This window comes from Cheilinus undulatus, linkage group 14 (assembly GCF_018320785.1).
Source record: "Cheilinus undulatus linkage group 14, ASM1832078v1, whole genome shotgun sequence".
Taxonomy (NCBI): Eukaryota; Metazoa; Chordata; class Actinopteri; order Labriformes; family Labridae; genus Cheilinus; species Cheilinus undulatus.
In genome coordinates, this window is record NC_054878.1 from 26,718,776 (window position 1) to 26,744,040 (window position 25,265).

General features: G+C 40.6%; 1 protein-coding gene across 4 annotated transcripts in view; it reads right to left on the bottom strand.

Moving 5' to 3' along the window:
* LOC121521024 (tyrosine-protein phosphatase non-receptor type 14-like) overlaps positions 1–25,265 on the bottom strand; it is a 63,763-nt gene that overhangs the window by 32,911 nt on the left and 5,587 nt on the right. The window contains exons 1-4 of one of the 4 annotated variants that reach the window (XM_041804728.1): positions 21,827–21,917; positions 21,387–21,525; positions 9,759–10,171; positions 5,019–5,194 (exon numbers count right to left, since the gene is read on the bottom strand). In XM_041804728.1, coding sequence (XP_041660662.1) covers positions 5,019–5,194; positions 9,759–9,932 — 350 coding nt within the window. In that variant the 5' untranslated portion in view covers positions 9,933–10,171; positions 21,387–21,525; positions 21,827–21,917. Of the gene's footprint in view, positions 1–5,018; positions 5,195–9,758; positions 10,172–10,383; positions 10,521–21,386; positions 21,526–21,826; positions 21,918–25,265 lie in introns of those variants that run through there. The other 3 variants (XM_041804727.1, XM_041804729.1, XM_041804726.1) reach the window with 3 other exon arrangements.

A 25,265-nucleotide genomic window follows, 5' to 3' on the forward strand; every position in this document is an offset into this window, starting at 1 on the left:
TGGAAATCAGTTACAGTTGATTTTACTGGAAATAATATCAGCTGGTCCACAAAGCATTTTTAATAGTTGTTTTACCTGAAATGTTTACTTGCTGAGAAATTTATCAATTTGAATCAAGTCAAATACCAGACTGTTCTGAAGTTCATTTTAAAAGGGTTTAGTTGACCTGACACACCAGATATGCTGTTACACAATCACATTGTTTAAGCTGTATTTCCGACCTTTTAGGAAACTGTCCATAGTCTGTGTTTGGAAAGGGCAAAATTTAAGAAAAAAATCTTGGAGGGTGATTGGGAAAAAAAAAAAAAAAAAAAAAGTCAGGGTGCTGTGCAGGCCAGTCAAGTTCTTCCACACCAAGCTCAGCAAACCATGCCTTTATAGTCCTTGTTTTGTGTACTGGGGCACAGTCATGTTGGAATAGAAAGGGCCTTCCCCAAACTGTTGCCACAAAGTTGGAAGCATAGCATTGTCCAAAATGTCCTGCTATGCTGAAGCATTAAGGGATACGGGGCCTGGCCCAAACCTGAAAATCAACCCCATACCATTTTCCCTCCTCCACCAAACTTCAAACAAACTGCAGTCAGACAGGCATCCGCCAAACCCAGACTCGACCATATAACTGCCAAACAGAGAAGTGTGATTCGTCACTCCACAGAACATGTTTCCACTGCTCCACAGTCCAGTGTCAGTGTGCTCTACACCACTACACCAGACGCTTGACATTAGACTCAGTGATGGGAGACTGGCATGCAGCTGCACAGCCATGAAAACCCATTCCATGAAGCTCCCACCGCACAGTTTTTGTGTTTACATTAACGGAGTTCAGAACGCTTCAGCTATGGAATCAGTACAGTGTTGGCTACTTTTACACACCAAGCGCCTTAACTGTCCTTGACAGCATTCTATGATTTTCCATGGTCAAACCATTTTGTGGCTCAGTCGCTGTTGTTCCTAAATGCTTCAACTTCTAATTTTATCACTTACAGTTGACTGTGGATTATCCAGCAGGGATGAAATTTCATGAGCTGTCTAATTGTGAAACTGGCAGCCATTGCAATAACACGCTCTTCATGACCCATTTGGTATCACAAATAATTGCAAAAGGGAACTGCATTGCTAGGTGATTAGGTCAGCAGTTAGTGAATCAAACTCTTGATGTAGATGGTCAGTAGAAGCGCAAAACATTGGAAGCGCATTGTATTTTCTGCCAAGAAACCCTTTGCAGTTATCTACCCTTAGCTTTGCAAGGTTATGGTTTAGTGACATGACAAATATAGGCCCTTACATCCTAAACATATAAATCCATAAACTACTACCTTTAAAACAAGAAAAGTTTTGTCACATATTTTAGTATAAGCTTCAGTTAAAACATGCAGGCATTGAGCTTAAACCACATATTTAACAATGTAGAAACTAAGTCAAGCCTCTTTGCCAAACTTTTACTTCCTTTGTCCCCTCTTGTCTCCAACCTCTGCCATTTTTCTTTATGTGCCCCTCCCCCTTTTTCTGACCAGGTGTGTAAAAAAAGCAAAGATCAGCTTCAATGATTCTGACCCCAAAAAACCTCCAGTCAATAAATTATTTTCAATTTCAAAAGAGGTTCCAATTGAAGGACTTCTCAAAGGAAAACACAGGTTGTTAAAGAACAAACCTTGCCTGTAGAGATATTTTGAGCCTTTGATAGGCCTGGGTGATAAAAAAGATGTGTTTTGAACTTTATCATAAAAGTTGTGAAGATTGCTTTTGACTTGATGTGTAGGAAAAAGAGGGGAAGGGGCTTTCAGAAAAGCTCGCCTCGGGGCGCGTGTATGTTCTTACAATGTGGTGTATTGTGACTAACTCCTCTGACAGGGCTGCAGCTGGCTTTTGAGAGGATTCCTTGAGGGAGTGTGCGAGGTGTGTGAGGTGAGAGAGTGTGAGTGTGTGCGTGTGCGTGTTTTGTAAACCAGACATTCCCCCCTCCAAACCCCCCACCTTCCCCTTTACCCCCAGCACTTCTGCTGGGAGGAATGTGTGGTCCGCCTCCTACGCTGGACGGCTGTGCCAACATTCCTGACTAACAGAGAAGAAGAAAGAGGGAGAGAGAGAGAGAGAGAAAAAAAAAGAGGATGGAGGGGACCAGGAGGAGTAGGAGAGTAAAAAATGAGGGACCAGATTGATGTGGAGATCAGCTCTTGATAAAGAGGAGCTGGGGTGACACTATGTACAGGGATTGTTAGAAAAATAGAGGGGGCTTGAGAAAAAGAGGCGACCATTGTTCCCTAAATTGCCCCTAAGGCCCCATCCTAACCCCTTCAACCCCATAACCCCCGTAGACACACTAACACAGTACCCACACAACATAAAAGCCTGCAGGGGTTTCCTGGAATACCATCCCTCTAGCAGACCAGATCCTTGCTCCTTTATACTGAACCCACAGATAAACACAACTCACCCAACTATCAACACGGTGAGTGAAAAAGTCAGTCACCAGTACACTAATATCTCATTATTTTCATACTTTAGGCAAATACTTAAAAACAGAAGATATTCAACAACATAAGCGGATCACTCTCACTCAAACTGAACTTCAAACCAACTCCAGCGTCAAAAAACGTCAAGCTTTGACCTGCAGTCGACCTTTCCCACATCCAGCCAAGCAGAAGCCGCAAATTCAGTAGCTCAGTGTGAGGCAGACCTGCAGAGTGTGTGACTTGTGTGAGAAGGAATCTGAGACTGCAGACTGTCCACTACACCCTGACCCCTGGATGCCCTTTTCACACATAACTAACATGCTCATCCACACTCATCCTCTCATATACACACATAAACTGGATTAAGGAGAAAAATGGCTGCCATTGAGGATGAATACACCCTAGCCTGATCACCATCTTCACACTGACTGGACATAAGCCTCGTGAAAGTTAATCCACAAGAATCTCCGCTTAATTGTCAGTCATTTTCAAAGAATGTAGCTGGCTGGCACAACAAGGAGATGAGTTACCCTGCTCTTAATCTTGCAGGCTATGCTCCGATTGTACACTGGACATACATGTCCCTACTACTGTCACACTGGATTGGGGGGGGGGGTCATATGGTGGACAAGGCAACACAGACTGTCACAATAATGGAAATAATCGAAAGTAGTGGAATAGAGCATACTGGAAAGCAGAAGAGTATGACGCTACTTTATTTCATGCATGGCATTAATAATGGTAATGCAAACATGTCAAACATAACCCCTACTTGCTTGCTCACTCATGATAAATTTTCCTAAATATTTCTCACCAAATGTATGCATTAGCTCAATAAATCTTACTGTGCAGGCATGAAAAAATTCCAGGTAAATTCATCCTGAGAGCTTCAGAAAAATGTCAGGAGCCTCATGTGAGGATGAGTTTTTACCCATATCCAATATGCCGATACTCACAAAATAAGTTCAGCAAATACCAATACCAAAACAGCTATTTAAATGTAGTTTGGACCTAAAACCTTAGTCCTTAAAATACAAAATTGTAAGTTTGAGCATGAACAAGTCTTTAAGACACACTTTAAAGTGTAAGAGATGATGATTGATAAAGAAAGACTTCAGCTGAAGTAGTTCTGCTCTACCAACCTAAAATGCCAAAAACTTCCTATGGTCAATATTTACTGCTGATATAGGCAGATTTTTATAGCCAAAATATTGGTTGTAAATTTCAGCAGAAATGTTCTGTACAGAAAGATGCACACATAAATGACTTCCAGGAATCAGTGCAGAAAAGTGGAAGCAAAAATCAAGCTCTACATTCCTACATGCACATTGTGACACTGATGTACATGTTATTAATCAGCGTCAGCATGACTGTTGCTGAAGCCCTGTCTGGCAGGGAGAATGATCCTGTTTCCTTGAAAGTTGGGACATTGCGTAAAACTAAAAAATCTATGTTAACTTAAAATAATAGCACAAAGAAAGCATGTAAATAGTAAACTGAGACTATTTTATGACCATTCTGAATTAAACAGGTTTAAAAAAAAGTTGGGACAGTTGAGACATAAGTGTGGAGAACTTTAAGAAATTCTCAGAGAAAATACCAGTAGGAAAATCTCATAATGAATCATGTTGACTGGTACTTTATTGTTGAATTAAACTATTATTAAACTATTTTCAGACAAACAATAAATTGTGTTTGTAGCCCAACTATTCATTTTTTTCCATTTGTAAGTCCTTGATTTTATTTTGAAAAATTAAAAGGGAAAAATTGAACTCTACTCACACTTATTGTGAACTCAAAACAGGAGCACACTGAAACAACTTGACCTCTAAAGGTGCAAGACCAAAGCAGATGAGTCAGCACTCAGAAATGTCATTCAGGGGTTATTATTATTTTCAGCATAGAGACTACAGCAAAGAATCGTAGACAAATAGTGGAACAATACCTTGTATACAGGAAGTTAGTAATGCATCGAAATAACAACGTTCACGATAAAATTACAGAAAAGACAACATTTTTCTACATACTGAAGATTATACTGTAGTAGTCAAAAGTATTAGCATTAATTTTCATGCTTACTAGTCTGTGAAAAATGCCTCTTACACCTTTGTGTATTGTTAGGACGGCCATGTCTAGCAGCCCCTTATGTTTTCTGAAGGCCTTTAGGATCATTTTATCGTGAAGGGTTTTTTAGTTACATAAGGGACTTCCTGTAAAATGAAGTATGCTGCCATGCCCAGAAATTAAAAAGAAAAAAGTTAAGGACATTTCTGAGTACTTAGTCCGTCCCTAGTTGGGATCTCCTGCTGGAGCTATTTGCAACACCTGAATGAATTTGTTTGTATTTTTAGATTCAGTGATCTAACGCAGGGATCTGGTCCTTGAGGAAATTATCTGTTTAAAGACTTAAATCCGAGAGTAATGCTTTAGGGATAACAACAATAATTTATTTCAGGGGACTTCTGCTATTTTTTTGGCTGATGTAACTGAATGTACCTGTATAGTAAAAGCATGATGCATTTTCATTGTGAGCGTATGGCAGTAACAATAAGTAGCGCTGTTTACCTGGTGGCTTCATGCTCCAGCCGGGAAACGCTGGGCACGTAGAACATGACTCCAAAGAAGAGCAGTGGTTCATTGCCAAACTTGTCCAGCTGCTTCTTCAGGGGTTTCTCCAGCTCCACCCAGCGCTGGGCCGGGGTCTGAGTCTTTCCTTGGAACCACAGCCCAAAGTAATGGGTCTGAAGATGGAAGAGAGAGACAAAAGATGAGTGAGTTGGCTGCATAAGTCACGGAGAAAATAGGAAGAGACAATAGGAAAAGAAGGAAAGGACAGAGGAGGGTAGAAGTGGGCTGGGGTGATGGCAAACAAAAAAACAAGCCATGTGTGTTCAATGAAGAGAGGTTAAAAAACTGGAGAAGAAGAAGTATTAGGATGAGAAAATGGGGTTTAAATGGATGAAGAGAGGTGAGTTGAAATGGAAAATGAGTGGAGAACTACATCTAGGAGAAGTAAGCAGAGAAGAGAGGCGATTAAGTAAGCAGCTGGTATACTGCATGCACACATTTCTTCTTCAAATCTGATCAAGGTTTTGACGTCACAAGCCTAACTCTGTTAAAATGACCAGAGCCACTGGAGATAAGACAGTGGAAATGAGCCTATCTTGATCAATTTCAATGAAACGTCATCTCATGCCACTTATTTTGTCAAGGGATTCAAATCCTAGATAGGAACACAATTTAGCCGTGAAGACAACAAAAACATTAGGCAGGCGATTAGATCAACCAACTTAACATTTGAAATTACTGGGAATAATCAATCTCATACATTATGGATTTAAAATAGTCTGTTTAAAACAGCTTAGAATAATGATTGGCTTAGGTATTTTACTTGACAGTCTCTCCACAAGTTACTTATTAAGACTTTGAACAAAGCTCGCCTTTTTGTGGACATAATTTTAACATTTGCCATTCTTTCTTATCACTGTCTGCAAACTATGAATGAGCAAACAAAATCTCAAGGATAAGCAAATGTACAGTTTGGTTAAGGCAGTCACTGGTTAAAGGTGACACTGCCATTTGCAGAAGTGTCTGTAGGCAACAACATGGCCGCCCATAAGGAAGGATAAAGGGAAGAGATATCTGGGGATATTTGGGGTCAACAGAGGTCAGGAAAATCTTCATCCATTTCAAAGCAGCATTTACCTATGCCGTAGTATATAACTTAACCTTCCAAAAAATGTAAATCCCTTTGCATTACACAGTTAAAAAAAAAACAGATTAAAGAAAGAAAAATGGGCAGAGAAGGTGGTGATTTAGACTTTGAAAAGTAGCAGATATGGGTTTAAAGTGGTGAAAGCGTGTGTAAAGTGGCTAAAATAGGTTAAGAGTGGCAAAGCACATCAAAAGAAATAGTGAGAAAGAGTTTCAAGAGTAAAAAAGGGTTTAAAAGTGGAAAAAAGGGACACAACAAACCGTGAAATGTGATTAAAACTGAAAAAAGGGCTTAAAATTTGATTAAAAGGACTTAAGAGTTGTAAAAATGAGTCAACAGAGGCAACAATAGGAGGAGAGTGGCAAAATGGGTCAAAAGTGGCAGAAATGGGTGGAAAATTGTGTAAAATGGATAAAAGTGGAAAAAATGGTTGAAAGAGGCAAAAATTAGCTTAAAGTTGCAAAACGAGGTTAACAAACAGTGAAATGTAGTTAAAGTGGGCAAAAATTGGCATGAAAAGGGTTAATAATGGTAAAACGAGTCAAAAGAGGCAAGTATAGGCAGAGAGGTTCAAAATGGTCAAAGTGGCTGAAATGGGCAGAAATTGAGGTAAATTGGGATGAAAATTGGGGGAAAAATGGGTAAAAAGAGGCAAAAATTGGTGCAAAGTAGCAAAAATGGGCAGAGAAGGTAGGGAAATGGATTTAAGTGGCAAAAAATTGGATGGCAAAAATCAATGAAAAGGGGTTAAAATGAGGCAGAAAGTTTTTCATGTGTCAAAAATGGTTGTTATAAACATTTAAATGCAATTAAAATGGGGCAAAAATGGGCTTAAAGGTTATCTAAAAAGTGGATTAATAGGGGCAGAAATGGGTCAACCGAGGCAACAATACATGAAGACTAACAAGAATGGGTGCAAAATGGCAAAGAAAATGTTATAAAAGGTGTTAAAATGGACTTTAAAATGGGCAAAAAAGGGTTAAAGAGGCTAGAAATGGGCAGAGTAGGTGTTGAAACTGGATTTATAATGAGCTAAAATGAGTGGAAAGAGGCAAAAATGGCTTAAAACTGATCAAAATTTGCAAATAATAGTGGCAAAAATTGGTAGGGAAAAATGGTTAAAAAGTGGCACAAATAAACAATCTCAACTTCAGAACCCAATAACAGTTTGACACACTTCAGCTCTAAAATGAAGTAATTATTAGCCAAGACGCTAGCACCAATGCTCCTGATCCAGCACATATGCATCATCTGTAGGCCTGGGCATCAGAACTCACCAATGGCTTTTGTCTCCTAAACAAATACCGAGCAAAGTTTGAACATTATATTGAGCAGGTGAAGCGGCTACACTACTGATGGCTTACCCTATAATTAAATGAACACTGTGACGTTCTTTTGGCTTTACGTGCAAGTGTGAGTGTTCATAGTATCACAAAGATTTGAGCACACCTGTTTCATCCAACTGTACTTTCAAAAGTCGTAAAGATGCAAGCTGCAGCTGCAAGGGCATGCACACACTCATTCAAATACACTAATACTTCTTCCTCGCATGCAAATGCACACAAGCAGAAGGGCGGTACAGCAATGGAGATGAAATTCAGGTGGAAGCACACATTCACTCACAGAGTCCTTATATAGCATGAAAGAACAGACAGCGACCGGAGCAGAGGTGTCACAACACCTTATTTATAACATCACTGACACCTGGCAAATACCACAACACTGTGTGAGTACGCACAAGTGCACCACCCCTCTCTCTCTGTCACTGACTACAGTCTGACACTCGTATTCATCAAACTCTAAACAACCAAACAGACACATTCTTCCTCTGGTGTGTGAACAAACGGCCCCATCAATGTCACACAGAAATCCCCTACCCTAACACCACATCACAATAGAGGACAAGTCTCGGTGGAAGTTGAAGGAAAGGTGGAAAAAGCAGCAGAATAAAAGAGACAAACAGGGAGAAAGGGAAAGCATGGATAGCAGGAGGGGTGGAGTACGAGAGGGGGATGAGCTGTATCTCTTTCTTTTGCAGAGAAAAGAGGACAGAGGTAGCCACGCTTCGTTAGAGACGGACAAGGACCCCGCAGGAGAGAGACAGCAGAGGGCAGGCGGACATGCACTGGGTGTGGGGACAGACGCGTGGCGATTAACACATGCAAGCATGGACTTAGAAACACACGCACAATCTGGCACAGCATTCATTAATGTAAAAGCGTGTATTTCTAATATGGGCCGATTAGCATGGGGTGGGTGGTATTAAAAAAGATATTGGGAATTACAACAGAGTACAGATCTATCCCTTTTTATACTAGGGCTCTGTTAGACTACATTGTGTATAAATAATGACAGTTTTCTTCCTGAACTATTTATTTTTATGTGATTTTTGAATAAAAAACATGTCTAAGTATTTGATAGAAGTTCCCATATCCATTTGTTTTATATATAAACAATGCATACAACTATTATTATAATTATTTATTAGGGCTGTCATATGATTTAAATTTAAATACAATTAATCTTAGGATTTCTGCTGTTAATTGTGATTAATCACATCCTTGAAAATTCCACTATTTTGCATTCAAAGCTGTTTTTATGCCATTTTGGATTTTTCTACTGTCTTAAACTAAAGGCAACTGACTTCCTGTTTAGACACAGACCTGCCTTTAAAGGTAGATTGAAGATTATGATATGAATTTGACCATGAAAAAATGAACTTGTTGTGGACTGAAAAGGGAAAAAAGGGGACTATTATTTGTTGCAACTTAAAATCACTGAAAAATATCCGATTTTTAATCAGTTTTCAAAATCTATACATTTACATCATTTCAGTGCCCTCAAAAATCTAAGGCTGACACCTCTGAGTTGGTTGGTCAGTCGGTTGGTCAATAAGCTCTCATCTGACCAAGATTTTTTGTTACCTGAAGACCGATCGATTGGTCAGTATGTGGGTGTCATTTTGGTTGACCAAGTTTTTCTTTAGTCGACTATAGGTCTACAAAAATAGATTTCTATGTTTCCAACAGATTTAGATTCAAGCTGGTCAAAAACGTGACTTTATTAAAGCTCCTATGAGAAATTTTTTGTTTTTGTTGTTGTTTGCGCCCCCTGTTGACAAAACTGTTATCACTTTCCTGTTTCGGTTCCCTCAAGTTTTAGTCATGTTTTCATATTAAACGTACCACTTTCCATTAATTATTGCCATGGGAAATGTAAGAAAAAGGCTGCAGCGTGTGGGTAATTGCTTCATCCAACACCTACCCTGTGGCTCCAGTTTTAGACATTAAAAACTATCAAGTGGAAAAAGTTAATTTTTACATTAATTATCTCGATTGTTTTTGTGGGCCCTTTAGAGGCTTTAATATTAATTTCAGTCTGTTTTATTAGCAGTTTGAGCTCCTTACAGACGCTTTAAAATCCTACTGGATGCATCTGTCAGGTAACTTCAGCATTAGAAATGACAATTTAGTTGACCACTTAAATAAGGCTAAAAAAACTTAACAAAATCATGGTTTACAAATTTTCTCCAAATCAGCTGATATGAGTCTACAATGAGCAGAGTAACACAAGTAAAGATTTATCCTCACCTCCCGTAGCTCCAGCCTTTGGGCCACCGCCTCCAGACATTCCTGTCCCGTACTCTCCACTGACAAAGTGCATTCAATCACGTTGCTGTCCAGCAGGCGTATCCGCGTCACAAAGTAGTTCTTGCTCAGGACATTGTAGCGCCGTGTGCGCCGCAGCTTCAACCGGAAGGGCATGGCTGGCTGGACGTCACGGCGAAGTCAAAGGGACAAAAGTCAAAGTCCAAGCAAGCGGAGAGAGGGAGAGAGAGGGATGGGTGGGCTCTATGACCTGGCCGCTGCCCTCCTCACTCTCGCACGACGCCGGCTACACCATCGGGTGGAAAGATGCACCCTGGCAAGGCGCTGGCCCATTCCCAAAGATGTACGGAGAGGAGAAGGACGAGGCTGATGAGAAGAGGGAGGAAGAGCGGGTGCTGTAAGGAGAGATGAAAAAACAAGGATCAGATATCTACACATTGGTTTGTGAACAAACTTCTCTATTCATATTTGAGCACTCAGGAATGCAAAAAGTTCACGTTGCTCTTATCAGTAAACAATTTTCCTGTCAAACCCTCCCACTTAATATTCACAGTACTATCATCCATTCAGTCTCTTTTTAAGCTCACACACAAACTAGCAGAATTACCAGCAATAACAGCAGAAACAGCAGTGCTGCGGTGTAAGCGGAGGCAGGAATCATACAATCGCAGACAGCTTTATCCTATAGTTATGGCAGCTGTGCTCACTGCAGCCCCATGAGGCCCAGCAGCAGGCAAAGCTGGGAGACAGAGGCAGAGATGTGAGGCTACGGATGAATGGACATCAAACAGCCGAACGCAGACATCCATCTGAACCCGGCAGCTGGCTTTGAGGAGCTAATGGAGCTTCTAAGTCTCATATCTGCCTGTGTGGGAGGCCTTTCCTTCTCTTTTTATCTCCCCTCTCCCCCTCTCTCTCTACCGGTCTGCAGCACAGCGCCAGACATTGTAGTGTACAGTGTGGCAGTGTGTAAAATCACACGTGGTGGTGGCGGCACATGTGCTTACAAGGATACGCTTTTTTGTCAGACCCTGCCACAAAACAGAAATGTTGTGGGAATCAAGAAACTTGTAAAAACTTTAATTACAGCAGGGTAAGTGTAACATTATGAAGACGACAATACACACAAATAAACACACAGTCTGGTTTAAGATTGAGGAAGGTCTTGGACCACCAACTCTTGATTAGTCATGAATAATAAGCTTTCATGTTTGAGATGAGGACTGAGCTGTGATGTTGAGTACTAGACATGTCAACACAAACATATAAACATAGCACAAAAAGTAAGGAAGTAAGTGTTCAGTAGATTATTTCAAACATGTCTCATTAGCTAATGTCTTCATGTCCTCTCACTGTACTGGGGGTGGATTTTTTCGTACCAAAGTTGTTTTGATTACATTCAGGAAAAACCTCACTGTGCACTGATTGGCGCATCTCATTTGATTGACAGACAGCTCGACAGGCAGAAGCTACCTTTCTGTCAGCCAGAAGGTAGCTAGTTAGCTGACAGGAAGTCAAGTTAGTAGGCAGGCTGTTAGGTTGATCGAAAGTTCAGTTGAGACAGCGATTTTAATATGGAAGCCGCCGCGGATAAGCTTCAAAAGCTGTTTGAGTCTGCCTATTGTAATCAAACGGCTGACATCACACAGGTTTTGTCCAATTCATTTTAAAGTCTATAGTTATGTCCCAGACTTGAGATTGCCTCCAGTGATGACAAGCCTCATTTTGACATTGAGGGAGATGCTTCCCCACATTATCACACTGCTTCCACCAAAAGATGTTACTCTATTAATGCAGCAATCAGCATAGCATTCTCGGCACACTTTGACCCCGTGGTCCAACTGCTGTAAGCAGAATCTACACTCATAGCTGAACATAACCTTCCTCAACATGTTCAGGTTCCAGTGCATGTGTTGCCAAAACCAGCGCAAATGGGCCTGATGGTGAAAGGCAGTCATGGCAGGCCTCCTGGCAGCCCTATGGGACCAGAGATTGGCTGCATGCAGTCTGTTCTGGGTTGTCTGGGCAGAGGCCATATCATGCAAAGCTTGACTGTAAATCTGTAGAAGGCAGCCTACTGTTCCTAAGAGCTGACAGTGTGAGGAAACAATTTTCTGGGGTTGTCGTCTTCTTGGGACCCCCACTACTCGGCCTGTCTCTGACATCTCCTCAGGTGGAACTAGACCCTCAGTTTGAGGATTGTACTAGGGCTCACTCTAAATAATGCCCCAACTTTGCAATTTTGCAGAGCACCATTTTGTAGTTACCCTATTGCAGATTAGTTAAACATGGCATGCTGATTCTTGAAGCAGACCCCTACATGCCACTGTAGCACAGCCCATGTTCACAGGTGCTGCCACTCAGGTGCCTGACTGCACCTGGGGGCATCAGAAGCTCAAAAGAAGTCAATAGCAGCAGCAAAATAACCTGTTTGGAACTGGCAGAAAAGATTTGGCAAATTTTTCATGGGCACAACCCACATACTCAGCTCTCCTGCTTATCCCACAAATGCATGTTCCTTACAAATGTGACACCATTTCAAGGGGACATACTCAGACTGTTTTAAAGGTATACATTTGCTGATAGGCTTTTATATTTGTAGGCATTTATTTTAATTTTAGTCTGTACAAACCAGCTAATAATTCATCATAACAAACTTGGAGAATGGAGTCCTCAAAGGATCTTGTTTACAGTATAACTCAACCTGCACTGATTTAAATAGCTAAAAACTGTGTCATTTAAAGGGTGGTGGCCACTATGTAGCCTTGTTAGACTGGAACGAGACCACAAAACCAAAAAAGCTCTCCACACCTCCGTAGCAGAGAAGGCACAAACATTTCTCCACACATAACACTGACAGCACAATGAGAAAAACTTAGGAAAATGTATAAAAGATGGGTAATTTAAGGCTTCTGCCCTTAAAGTGAGGGTATATGTAATAGAAAAATGCACACAAATATACAAGGACAAAAATACAGCAAAACAATGCTACAGTGAAATTGAGAGGAGAAAAAGTTGGGGGAGGAGTAGAGATGAAGAAAGAGGAGGAGTAAAGATGGAGGGGATGTGTTGCTTCTTGTCCAAGGCTCTGGGCAATGTGCTGTTGATAGTCAGCTTGGACCCTAGCCCAGATTCCTCTCTACCCTGACTGGAAAAACAGAGCACACCTGACACAAGCATGCACCAAGGAAAGAAAGCATGTGTGAGTGTGAGCGTTGTGTGAGACAGGGCTGAGCCAGTGGGAGAGAAAGACCAGAAAGGACAGAGTAAGAAGAAGAAGCTACAAACTGCTGACTTAAGTACAGCCGTGTTGTTTGCTACAGATTGAATCACACTTGCTTCACACTTGTTTTTTGTAACCCCTTTTGAAGCCAAAACACATTCCTAAGTCATGAATCCATCCAAGACAGCTCAATTAAATACGGCATCAGCTTATTCTGGCGTTGTTCTTTTCTTTGGTTTAGGGCGTACAGGCCACCAACAAACTCATTTATTATATAGACTGATTACACATAGAGTGAAATATTTCAAGCCTTTATTTCTTGAAATGTTGATGATTATGTCTTACAAATAGTGAAAACCCAAAATTCAGAAAATTACAATATTACATAAGATCAATAAAAAAAGATATTTTAAATAAAAATGTCAGGCTTCTGAAAAGTATGTCCATTTCTATGCACTCAATACTTGGTTGGGCCTCCTTTTGCATGAATTACTGCATCAATGCGGCGTGGCATTGAGGCGATCAGCCTGTGGCACAGCTCAGGTGTAATGGAAGCCCAGCTTGCTTTGATAGCGGCCTTCAGGCCATCTGCATTGTTGGGTCTGGTGTCGCTCATCTTCCTCTTGACAATAACCCATAGATTCTCTATGGGGTTCTAGTCAGGCCAGTTTACTGGCCAATCAAGCACAGTAACACCATGGTCACTGAACCAGATTTTGGTGCCTTTGGCAGTTTCGGCAGGTGCCAAGTCCTGCTGGAAAATGAAATCAGCATCTCCATAAAGCTTGTCAGCAGAAAGAAGCATGAAGTGCTCTAAAATGTCCTGGTAGATGGCTGCGTTGACTGTGGACTTCAGAAAACACAGTGGACCAACACCAGCAGATGCCATGGCAGCCCAAACCATCACTGACTGTGGAAACTTCACACTGGACTTCAAGCAACGTGGATTTTGTGCCTCTCCACTCTTCCTCCAGACTGTGGGACCTTAATTTCCAAATGACATGCAAAATTTACTTTCATCTGAAAAAAAGGACTTTGGACCACTGAGCTACAGTCCAGATATTTTCTCCACAGCCCAGGTAAGATGCTTCTGATGTTGTCTCTGGTTCAGGAGTGGCTTGACACGAGGAATGGGACATTTGTAGCCCATGTCTTGGATTGGTCTGTGCGTAGTGGCTCTTGATGACTTGCTGACTCCAGCCTCAGTCCACTCCTTGTGAAGCTCCCCCAAATTCTTGAATGGATTTTGCTCGACAATCCTCTCAAGGCTGCAGTTATCGCTTATGCTGGTGCTCCTTTTCCTACCACACTTTATCTTTCCACTCAACTTTCAATGAATATGCTTGGATACAGCACTCTGTGAACAACCAGCTTCTTTAGCAATGACCTTTTGTGACTCATCCTCCTTGTGGAGGGTAAGCCACTTCCCCATGATTGTGTAGCCTACTGACCCAGACTGAGAGACCATTTAAAGGCTCAGGAAGCCTTTGCAGGTGTTTGGAGTTCATTAGCTGGTTAGGGTGTGACACCATGACATTTTAAAATTGAACTTTTTCACAATATTCTAATTTTCTGAGACACAGAATTTGGGGTTTTCATTATCTGTAAGCCATAATCATCGGAATTTCAAGAAATAAAGGCTTGAAATATTTCACTCTATGTGTAATGAGTCTGTGTCACCTATATATTTATGGGTTTCACTTTCTGAAATGAGTGATAAAAATATTGAACTCTTTCCTGATATTCCAATTTTTTGAGATGTACCTGTAGTTTAGTGTAGTTTTGGGTACTTTAGCTTAGATTAATTTAGTTTAATAGTGTGCTGCAGTGCACTATTGTTGAAGAGGGATATGTGGGCCCTTGTTTTAGGTTTAACAGTGTCTTTCCCACCACTTAGCATCAGCTAAGACAGCTAAAATCAACAGTTTGGTGCATTAAATATGACATCCAAAGTCAGAAACTCCAAAAAATACAAGTTGGGACCCTTGATTTTTTTACATCTAAATTGGGGACGTCTCGTTTCCCAAAGCTAACGTCAGTATTAGCTGAGAAATTCTAGACTGCTAGCATATGCTGTGGTAGCTTATAGTAGCTGGCAAGTCATCGGTTATTTTTTAATTTGGTGTAATTTAGGCCATGCATTCACAACAACTGCTTGACTAAAATTAACTATGAAACTAGGTCTATTTTTTTACTCAGTCCGTCTTTTCTGCCTATCCAAGGCTGGGTCGTGGTGGCAGCAGGCTGAGCAAGTCAACCCAGTGAGATATTAATCATTTGTCCCATTCCCTATATTCATGTTTTTAATGACACCGAACAGACATACGTAGGATTGAGCTTCTTATCCTAAGAATGAAATAAGAGTGAAATTCCCTCAGTGTGGAAAGGGTTAATGAGTGAGTAAATCAGGTCATGTGGCAACTATGACCCCAGTCATAAACCTAAGCATCACACCCCCTCCTCTCCACCTCAGATTTAGAGGAAGTGACATCGCAAGTTGACGGTAAAAGAGTCCCAAATATTCCCTAGGCAAAATTTCCCACACAGGCCCCTGCAGGAGCACCATCAACAAGTGCACAGAGAGACACACAACGACACAAATAAAGACTACATACTTTCACTGTGTAGTGTCCAAACATAGACATGCATGAACTGGGCACACCACAAACACACAGAATCGCAAACACGCCCACCAGGTTCCTCAGAGGTTAGCCAAAGGACCAGACAGCAGTTAGAGCAACTCTAAACTAGCAATCAGTGGCATGGTGGGGAGTGTGTGGTTGAGTAAAGCCCGGCACACAGACAGACAATAGCTTGAGACTGAACCCAAACCCTTGACACAAATAAATAAAAAAAGCTGCTTCAACGCCGCTACAGCTCTCTCCTGACCGTTGTGTTTATTTCCAGCGTGAAAAAACAGCATATACGTTTATGAATTTGCACATTGTAATTTTGTGGCCAGGAGAAAAGGAAAGGGAAAACTGAGGGAAGAGGTTGTTTTTCTTTTTTCAGGGAAGCAAGCTTGGGCTAAATATACATGAAACCATTGCCATCTTTTGTTGTGTTCTCTCTTTATCCCCCCGCACTAGTGTGGTAAGGGCAAAAATGTAAAAAGCCCTAAAATAAGCAACATTTTTCAGTGTGTTTCAACTGAATAACCACAAAATACAATATGGCTAGCACTTTTTGCAACTGTGTAGTTCTAATTTGATCAAGATAAAATTCTTGTGCATTACATTGAAAATTAAACTAACCGAATACCGACCTTACAGAACTGCATATTTTCACAAAGTGCATGCACTGTCCTCCTTGTTGCGGTCGAACTGCTATGTGCACTTTGAGGATATAAATCAAACAATGTCAGTGACAACTTTCAAAACAGGTGGCTGATTAATTATTTTGTGATCTAATTGTATATGTTCAATAAAGAGAGGTCAATTGTGAGAGAAGCAAAGTAATTATTTTAGACTTCCCCTTCCTAATAATGTTGGCCTAATTAGCTTGTGTTCATGTCTTTTTTTCTTTGCATTGAATATACATTCAAATGGACAATGCATTTTTGTCTCCTTTGGTACAAAAGTGAAGCTAAAATACTCCCACAACAAGCACTGACATATTAGTCTTGGAACCATGGGATTGATGTCGTGACCCATGAAAAACACAAAACCACCAGCAGTGGTCCAGTGGATGCAAAGTCTTCACAATGAAACAGTTGACTGCAAGTCTACAGATGAAGATGGAACTTTTTATATACATTACTGTATCAAAATATATTTAAATGTGTAAGTGATATGGATTGTTGCAAAAGAGCTAAACAGCTAGCTACTTAAGAAAGCACTATAAACATTATAAACCAAGCTCTGCTGCACGTGTCACATTAGCTAATGTCTTCATGTGCTCTCACTGTATGGGGGGTGAATTTTTTTGTACCACAATGGTTTCGATTATATTTAGGCAAAGCCTTACCTCAGACTGATTGGGGCGTCTCATGTGATTGACAGATAGCTCAACAGGCAGAAGCTACTCTTCTGTCAACCAGAATGCTAGCTAGCTAGCTAACAGGAAGTGGAGCTTAGTGGGCAGGCTGTTAGGTTGATCCAAAGTTTGGTTGAGACCACGATTTCAATATGGAAGCTGGTGTGGATTGGCTTCAAGAGCTGTTTGAGTCCACCTATTGTAAGCAGACGGCTGACGTCACACAGGGTTTGTACAATTCTTTCTACAGTCTGGTTTTTTCTCAGAAATTATCGAGTAGTTTTCATTCTTCATTTTTTAATGGCCTTAATTAGTTTAAACATGAATCTTTTGGCAAGAAAAGGAATATTCATGCCAATTATGTTGGGATTTCCAAGTGGGTCCTTGGGGGGGAGCTTGTAGTTGGGGGGGGGGGGGGGGCTAAGAAGAAAGGTTGGGAATCACTGTACTTATAAACCTTTTCATTAGCTAAATATTAAAGACCTTTTAAAATAATTTCTTTTAAATCATCTATAAATAATTAAAGGTTTTCCTTGGAGGAAATTTTTAATCAAATCAGTGAGCTTTGTGAGCTTCATTAGTCAACCACAGTTGATACAATATACTTGCATTCTCACTTCAAAATGGCAAAACTATTACAGAAGGCAATGTGGAGCCTGTGTGTCTTCATGTTTGACATTAATGACCCCTCAGTGTTATTACTGTGTGGGAATGGAAAGCTTGACAGGTGTAACACTCCACTAATGGGGGGTAAAGTTTAGCTAACAAGTATTTAATGCCATGTTTTCACAGCTGACAAAAGAGGGATACAAAAACCTGTAAAAAAAAACAATGTTGACACAGATTTACCCCACGGGAAGTGGTGTTTTCTCTCCACCCACTCAGGTGTAGATTTAACTCTCTGAGAATTCAAACCAAACCAAAACAAGCTGTGACAAACACCACACTCAGCCTGGCACCATTACACATCCAAACCACAACCAGACTGATGCATTTAAGCGCTCAAATGTAGGCTGGGAAAACAGTCAATCACAATATACAGCTAAAAGCTTCATTTGATTACTGTTACATAGTCAAGCTGAATAAATGAGACTTCACAAACATCCCCGCAGTATCAGAGCTGCTGCTCTTTGTGCTGCTCTCTCTTGCTCGCTCCTGCTCTCTCTCTCTCTCTCTCTCTCTCTCTCAGGACAGCCCGTCCGTCACTTTGCTCCATTCACATCCACACAATAGCAGGAACAAAACAGCACTTTGTCGCCTACTGCTAAGACCATTAGACGCAGGCCGACAAGAACTGAGGACGCAAGTGTAGCGTGTGTAACTCAATCAATCTGATCTCTGTTGCTCGTCTCTGTCTGAAATACCAACATCACTCCCCCTCCTCCCCTCCTGTTACACATGAGCGCTGTAGCAAAACAAACGGGTTAAGTGTTTCACAGCTCGTAACTGCTCTTCCTGCAGTGTACTCTTTTTACACCCAAGTCTACGGGACTAAACCAGGCCTGGATCACAGTTCAAAACAAGTTGTTTTTACAGGGCTCAGTTAAAATTCCAAAATAGCAATCAACCTCATACTGGACAGTGCTGCTTTTGTTTAACATGGCATTTTTACTGTGAGTGACCAATCAGTCCAGGGCTGCCAACAAGTTAACATTTTTCATGCCAGTTTAGGTGAAGAGTTCAGTGTATCAATCATTTGGGTAACAAGATGTTTGTAAAAATAGTGACATTAAAGCTCCTGAAAGGAGGTTTTAGTCTGTGATGACTTTGGCACCCCCTCTTGACAAAGCCGTACATCTCATCTCTTGCAAACTTTGTCTCACACATGGGTATGTGAGGGTTTTTGTTTGTTTGTTTGTTTGTTTTTGTTTTTTTTTTTAAATCAATCAAACATATCACTTGCCATGGAAATTTGTAGGACAATGTCAATAAGCCTTTATGGCAGTGTGCCGTCAATCACTTCCTTTGACGGCTACCCTGCAGCAGGAGTGTTTTAGGCTCTAAAAACTACAACGTAGAAATAATCAATCTTCAAACTGACAATCTCAATTGCTTCTCTGGTTCATAAAGAGGCACTGATATATATTTCAGTCTGATTCATAACCAGCTACAAAGTTCTTATAGTAGCTTTAAAGTGCATTAATGAAAGATGTTTTTGGCACACTAAGAAAAAAATAATCAAATGCAAAAGTAATGGTTTATTATGGATTACAGATTAATCATCACTATAAAATAGTAAAAAGAATATGATATCACTGTTTCTACCTTACCAAACGTACAAAATGTACATTATCATGGCTTCAACTTACTATAACATTAGTAACTGCGAAAAAGTTCATTGTAGCAGCATGCTACAAAATCCAAACTTTATGCTGGTATATCTGTCTGATTTCCAGTCAAAAAGATCTCATTAAACTTAATGTAAGCCAAATTCATCTGACAGGGACAGATAAAAATCTGTATTGCTTGTGCTACATTAAAAAATGTGTCAAAGACACGAGTAAGATATCCACTTTCAATGACCTGAAATGAGAAGTACACTCAATTAACAAGTCAGACTTTCTGCCTATTAGGATACTCATGACTACAAATTTGAAGTTACTTTTTTCCCCTTAATTTATATCTATTTTACTATTTTTTCTATTTATTTACTAACATAATACTAACATATTTTAATCTGTTTTATCCATTAATATCATTGTCTTATTTTTATCTATATTATTCACATTATATTTTCAACATTTTATTATCTATATATATCATATATATACATCCGCTTAATGAGTATGTGGATGTAGTTTGTATCCACACATTTTTTTCTAACTTAAAATCATTCAGATATATTTTAAATTATATATTTTTAGATGTTTCATTGTTAAAAAGGGTGGAGGGAAGAAAAGACAAAAAGAGGAGTACTGAAGTTATGTTGGTTAAAACTGTATTTACTATATTGCAGTACTGTGGACTGTGTCATCAACAACAAATACAGCCATCTATGTGTATGCATGTATTTATGCAATACTTTGATATTTAAAAGAAAAAAATGACATTTGCCTAGATTTGTGTATTGCCAGCGCAGTAAAGGAAGATCATTGGATTTTTCATGAAAAATCCATTTGTAGCTGAGTAGATCAAAATTCTTTTATGAAGTCAGAATTGGGGTTGGGTATGATTAGTGTTTTTTTTCCAGTACCTGTGTTAAACTGATACTTAATAATAGGTGCCCATGACTAAAAGGTGCCTGAATCAATACTTTTAAGAGAAAATTAGTTTGAAAGTCAGCAGCTTCCCTTGCAAAACTATAAACCAGAATGCTATTTGACAATTATTTATTAGATACTGAACAATCATTTTAAGAGACTTTTATTGGCATCAGCTTGGAGACACTTAGGTGGTTCACCCCAGCTTTCAGGCACAACAAACTCCCTGTATGGCCCTATGGAAAGAGGAAAAGAGAGAAATAGAGAAAAGGGAGGGTTGTGGAATACGACAACATAAGAAGAGGAGATGGTCAGGTTTGAATTTATGGAAACACAGGAAGAGGCGTGGTTGAGATTTGGTCCTGTTCCTGAAACGTTGCTATGTAGCATCACTAAATAAAAGCTGTCTTGGTAATGTCAGTTGTTCCGAAATAAGATGCCAGTTGAGCATAAGTAAAGGAAACAGGTGTAACCTCTTATAAAGTATTTCATTCCTTTCCTTTGGAGTGATGGAGCTTGCATTTGGGTAGTGAGGTACCGAAATGAAGCACCAAAATCTGTCTTGTAATTCAGTACATAGGTATTGGATGTGCTGGTACCAGTACTATTGATTTTGATACTCATCCATGGTTAGAATCATGAGAAAATGCATGTGCAGAAACGAGACTTAGAAGAACTGTGAGAGGAAATCAAACAATGAAGCACATGTAATTTATGTGTCAGCTCATGTAAAAAAGTCTGCTTTTTGTCAGTAGCCAGACACAGTCATAATGTCTCAGTGAATATGACTGGCTACTGTGAAAGCATCCTCCTCTCTTATGATTCAATGTTTAAAGTGACACAAAAACAGTTATATGTCACTTCTTGTTTGCTGACAAGTAGAGAAGTACATAAAAGAACCTGAACCACTTGTGGGCACATGCAGGAGATTTTTCATAGGGCTATTTGCACGGCCCTTGATTTCCAATTATTGTCCAGTAGTGTAAAAGCAGGAAGCTGGCAGCCTGAAATAAGATTGCTAACTTAGCTTGAAGTGTCTGACTTGCTTCATTTATTGTCCTATCTTGAAATTAAAACATCTGTTTTTTCACTTTGTAAAGTGAAAAATAAGTATCACAAATTAGAACAACATCTGTTACAACACAGACAGATTTAGTCTCATATTCCAAAATCTTCTTAGGACATTTATCCTCTTTTGCCCCACTGGCTTACCATGGAGCTGAGACAGGCTCTGTAGTGAGATGTTTTTGGGGCAATATGACTCTGACTGCACATATTCCCAGACACACAGCCACAGTCTGAGGAGCAGCAGCTGCTGGTAGGTGACCCTGGATCAGACTTTATCCTCCTGCTGCACAAAGACACAACCTGATTAGACATTGCTGCTCAACACACTCATCTTTTGTCATCTTTTGCAATGTATTCGTAGGACGCGTGCATGCATACTTCATTCAGTTTACTCCCAGCATGCCTGAGGGACAGCAGGACATAACAATGAGACTCTGTTATCCTACACTCTTGCAATGAGTGTTCCTGTCTAGTCAAAAGGATTGCAGACTTCACCTACATGTTTCCTCACCTTGAAGGACTGACCTTAATAATACATTCCACAGGATACTGTATGTACTGTATGTACCACACAGAACGCCTACCATTCACACAAACATCAGCAGCTGCAAACAGATGGTGGAGCCAGGCGGCCAGACAGAGTGTTTCTAACAAGCGCATCTGCTTCTTCACTTTCCAGCTCCTCTACACCCCCTCTTTCTGAAACAGACACACACAACACACTTTATACACTCACACACACACAAATGCATGCATTCTCTCTACAACACGAGAGCTAAGTGACAAACACAGAGCAAAGTGTTCACAAAGAGGTGACATCCAGACAGCAATGGAGCTTGACAGTCACACATACTCTCTTATTCTCTATCCTTCACTTAAAGACACAAACATAATGTTCTGCTAGTAAAGGAAACTGTGATAAAAGCTGAAAACCTTCCATAACATCTTCTTCTCGCTGACCTTGCATGCATTGAGGAGATCCTATAAATACGTCTTCCCCTTGCAGATATGCAGCCTGAAATCCTGATTCAAAGCTTTGTCCATGCACAGATGCTTCAGAAATTCCATGTACCACCCTGTACAACAAGAGCCATCTGTCAACATCTGCAAATAACTTTTAAGGTCTGTTTCTTCATGCTTGGAGATATTTTGTGTCAGCAGATAATTTTTCAACATCTCCAGCTTTGTGGTAATAGTTTGGACTGGGTTTTGTGAGAGGACAGCCGTAGGAGACTCAATAGTGAGTTAAAGCATGAAATATTAACAATGCATTTTGACTTCTAAAAGTTTAGTGGAGACATTTAGTGCTGCTTTTCATTTAAACTATCGATTATAATACCTTAATGCAAATATTTGTTCAAAATAAACATAAAATCAAAATCTACGCGGAAATTTTGGTAGCTTAGACTAATCTTATACTTTGCTCAAAAAAGGGGGCCAAAAAGTGCAACGTAGCCCTATGTGGGCATACAGTCATACTTTTTGTTGAAGTCTTGAATTGTTGTATTCCACTATCATGAGATAACAAAGCTGGTTTTCCTATGATATCTCATGAATTTCTTGTGATCCAATGAGAACAGCCCCGATTTAAGAATAATCACAGGAAGTGAAGTAAAATGAAATGTCTGCATCCATGTCCTCTCAGGGCTTCTGTAAAAATGCTCTTTTAAACTTGTTTGTGCTGTCTTGTCTCTTGGTTCAATCAAATACACTATATGGACAAAAGTATTTAGCTGCCTGGCCATTATACCAACAGGGACTATAATGACATTGTATTTAAATACATTGTACTCTGATATGGAGTTGGCCCCCCTTTAACAACTGTAACAGCCTCCACTCTCCTTAGAAGGCTTTCTACAAGATTTTGGAGTGTTTTGTGGGAATTTGTGCCAATTCATTCTGTAGAGCATTTTTGAGGTGAGGCACTGATGTTGGACGAGAAGGCCTGGCTCACAATCTCTGTTCCAGTTCATCCCAAAAGTGCTCGATGGGGTCATGTTCTTCCACACCAAACTCAACAAAGGCAGTCAGGTTGTAATGAAAAGAGCCTTAACCAGCCTGCCAAAACCAGACTCAACCATCTGACAGCCAAACAGAGAAGCATGATTTATCACTCCACAGAACATGTTTCGGTGTGCTTGGCATTGAACTTTGTGATGTGAGGCTTCATGAAGCTGCACAGCCATGGAAACTCATACCACGAAGCTCTCACCACATAGTTTTTGTGTTTCCATTAATACCAGTGGAAGTTCAGAACTCTTCAGCTATGAAATCAGCAGAGCATTGGCGACTTTCACGCGCAACATTTCTTAGCAGTCGTTTACCCCACTCTGTGATTTTATGTGGTCTTCCCCTTCATGGCTGTGTTGCTGTTGTACCTAAATGCTTCCGCTTTTTAATAATAACACTTCAGCTGACTGTGGAATATCCAACAGGGATGAAATTTCATGACTCGTCTTAGTACAAAAGTGGCCTCCATCACAGTACCATGCTTGAAGTCACTGAGCTCTTCAGAATGACCCATTTTGTATCACAAATGTTTGCAAATGTGGACTGCATAGCTAGATGCTTGATTTATACACCTGTGGCAACAGGTCTGACTGAAACACCTGAATTCAATAATTAACAGGTGTGGCCAAATACACCCCTATAAAGTTTATTTTGCTTCATCTGTGGTTCAAACTGAAACATTGTCATTGAATAAATATAAGTGGTTGAAAATTTCTGAAATCTGAGCCATGATTTTTTTTTTCAAGATTTATTTTGGGGCTTTTATGCTTTTATTTTGATAGAGCAGTGGACCCAAAAACTATGCAGAGAGAGAAAGTGTGGGGAATAACGTGGTAAAAAAACCACAGGGTAAATCTGAACCCAGGGAGCCTGCATCGAGGGCAACAACCTCTACATGGGGCACTCAAACATGACCACTAGGCTACTGGCATCCCCACTACTATCACATTTGTGTCTAAAATTATGTTTTTTTGGCAACTTTGAGGACCAGTAATCTAACAATATCAAAACATGAACATAAAATAGAGATAAATCTCTACACTGGCCAGGGTCTGTGCAGCTTTTCACCTAGTTTAACTCATCTCATGACAGAGAAATCTGGGCATTGATGACACCAGGGCAAGGAGAGTTTGGAGATAAAACTGTGAGGAATAGCAGAGTAAGTGGGTGAGCATTGTCTATGATTCACAGCGCGTGGCGTGACTGAGAAAATAAGATAAGTGACAGAGAGGAGATGTGACCCTGCCGGTTCTCAGGCTCTTATCATGTTGGTACAGTTGGTCAGCAGGAGGAGGAGAGTGGGGGCTGAGGGGAAGGCTGAGTGGGGATGATGGAGGGACAGAAGGTGGTGAGTAAACACGGACAGTGAGACTGATAGCGGCGGCTCTCTCCACATCAACAAACTTGGGTCCATCAGCCGTCGGCCACCACCGCGTCTTTACCAGCCAAACCACGGCGCTGTTCACATTTTCCATGACCCCCCCCCCCCACCATCCTCCTCGTCCTGGGAACCACATCACACTCACACACACAAATACGACCTCACACACACACGCTCAATCACCAAAAAGCCACTGAGTGTTTTCTCACAGCTGAACCCTTGAGGACGGAGAGCTCAGTGGAGTTTACAGGCTCGTGAAAGCAGCAACACTTGGAGTTCACTACTGCTTACATCCGCCTGTACCCAACAAACATAATAAGTGTAAGGAGGGGAAAATTCACACAATTTACACTTCAGATCAAATGGAAAATTGCTCAGCTTGAATACACACTCTCACAGTACACACAAAACAAGAAAAAGGCACATGTTTCCAAATGTCTGGGCTGAGGGGGTCTGAACTGTAATGATGGGGGCAGGGCAAGCAGTGATTGACAACTCACCCTTCACACCTGGAAGGAGCCTAAGGTGGAGTGTGGGAGAGTTGGGCAGGTCGCAGCACGCTCCGCTCTGTTGTTGTCTGACGGATGCCACAGTGCACAACTCTTACGCAACTCACAATGCTGTGACAAAAG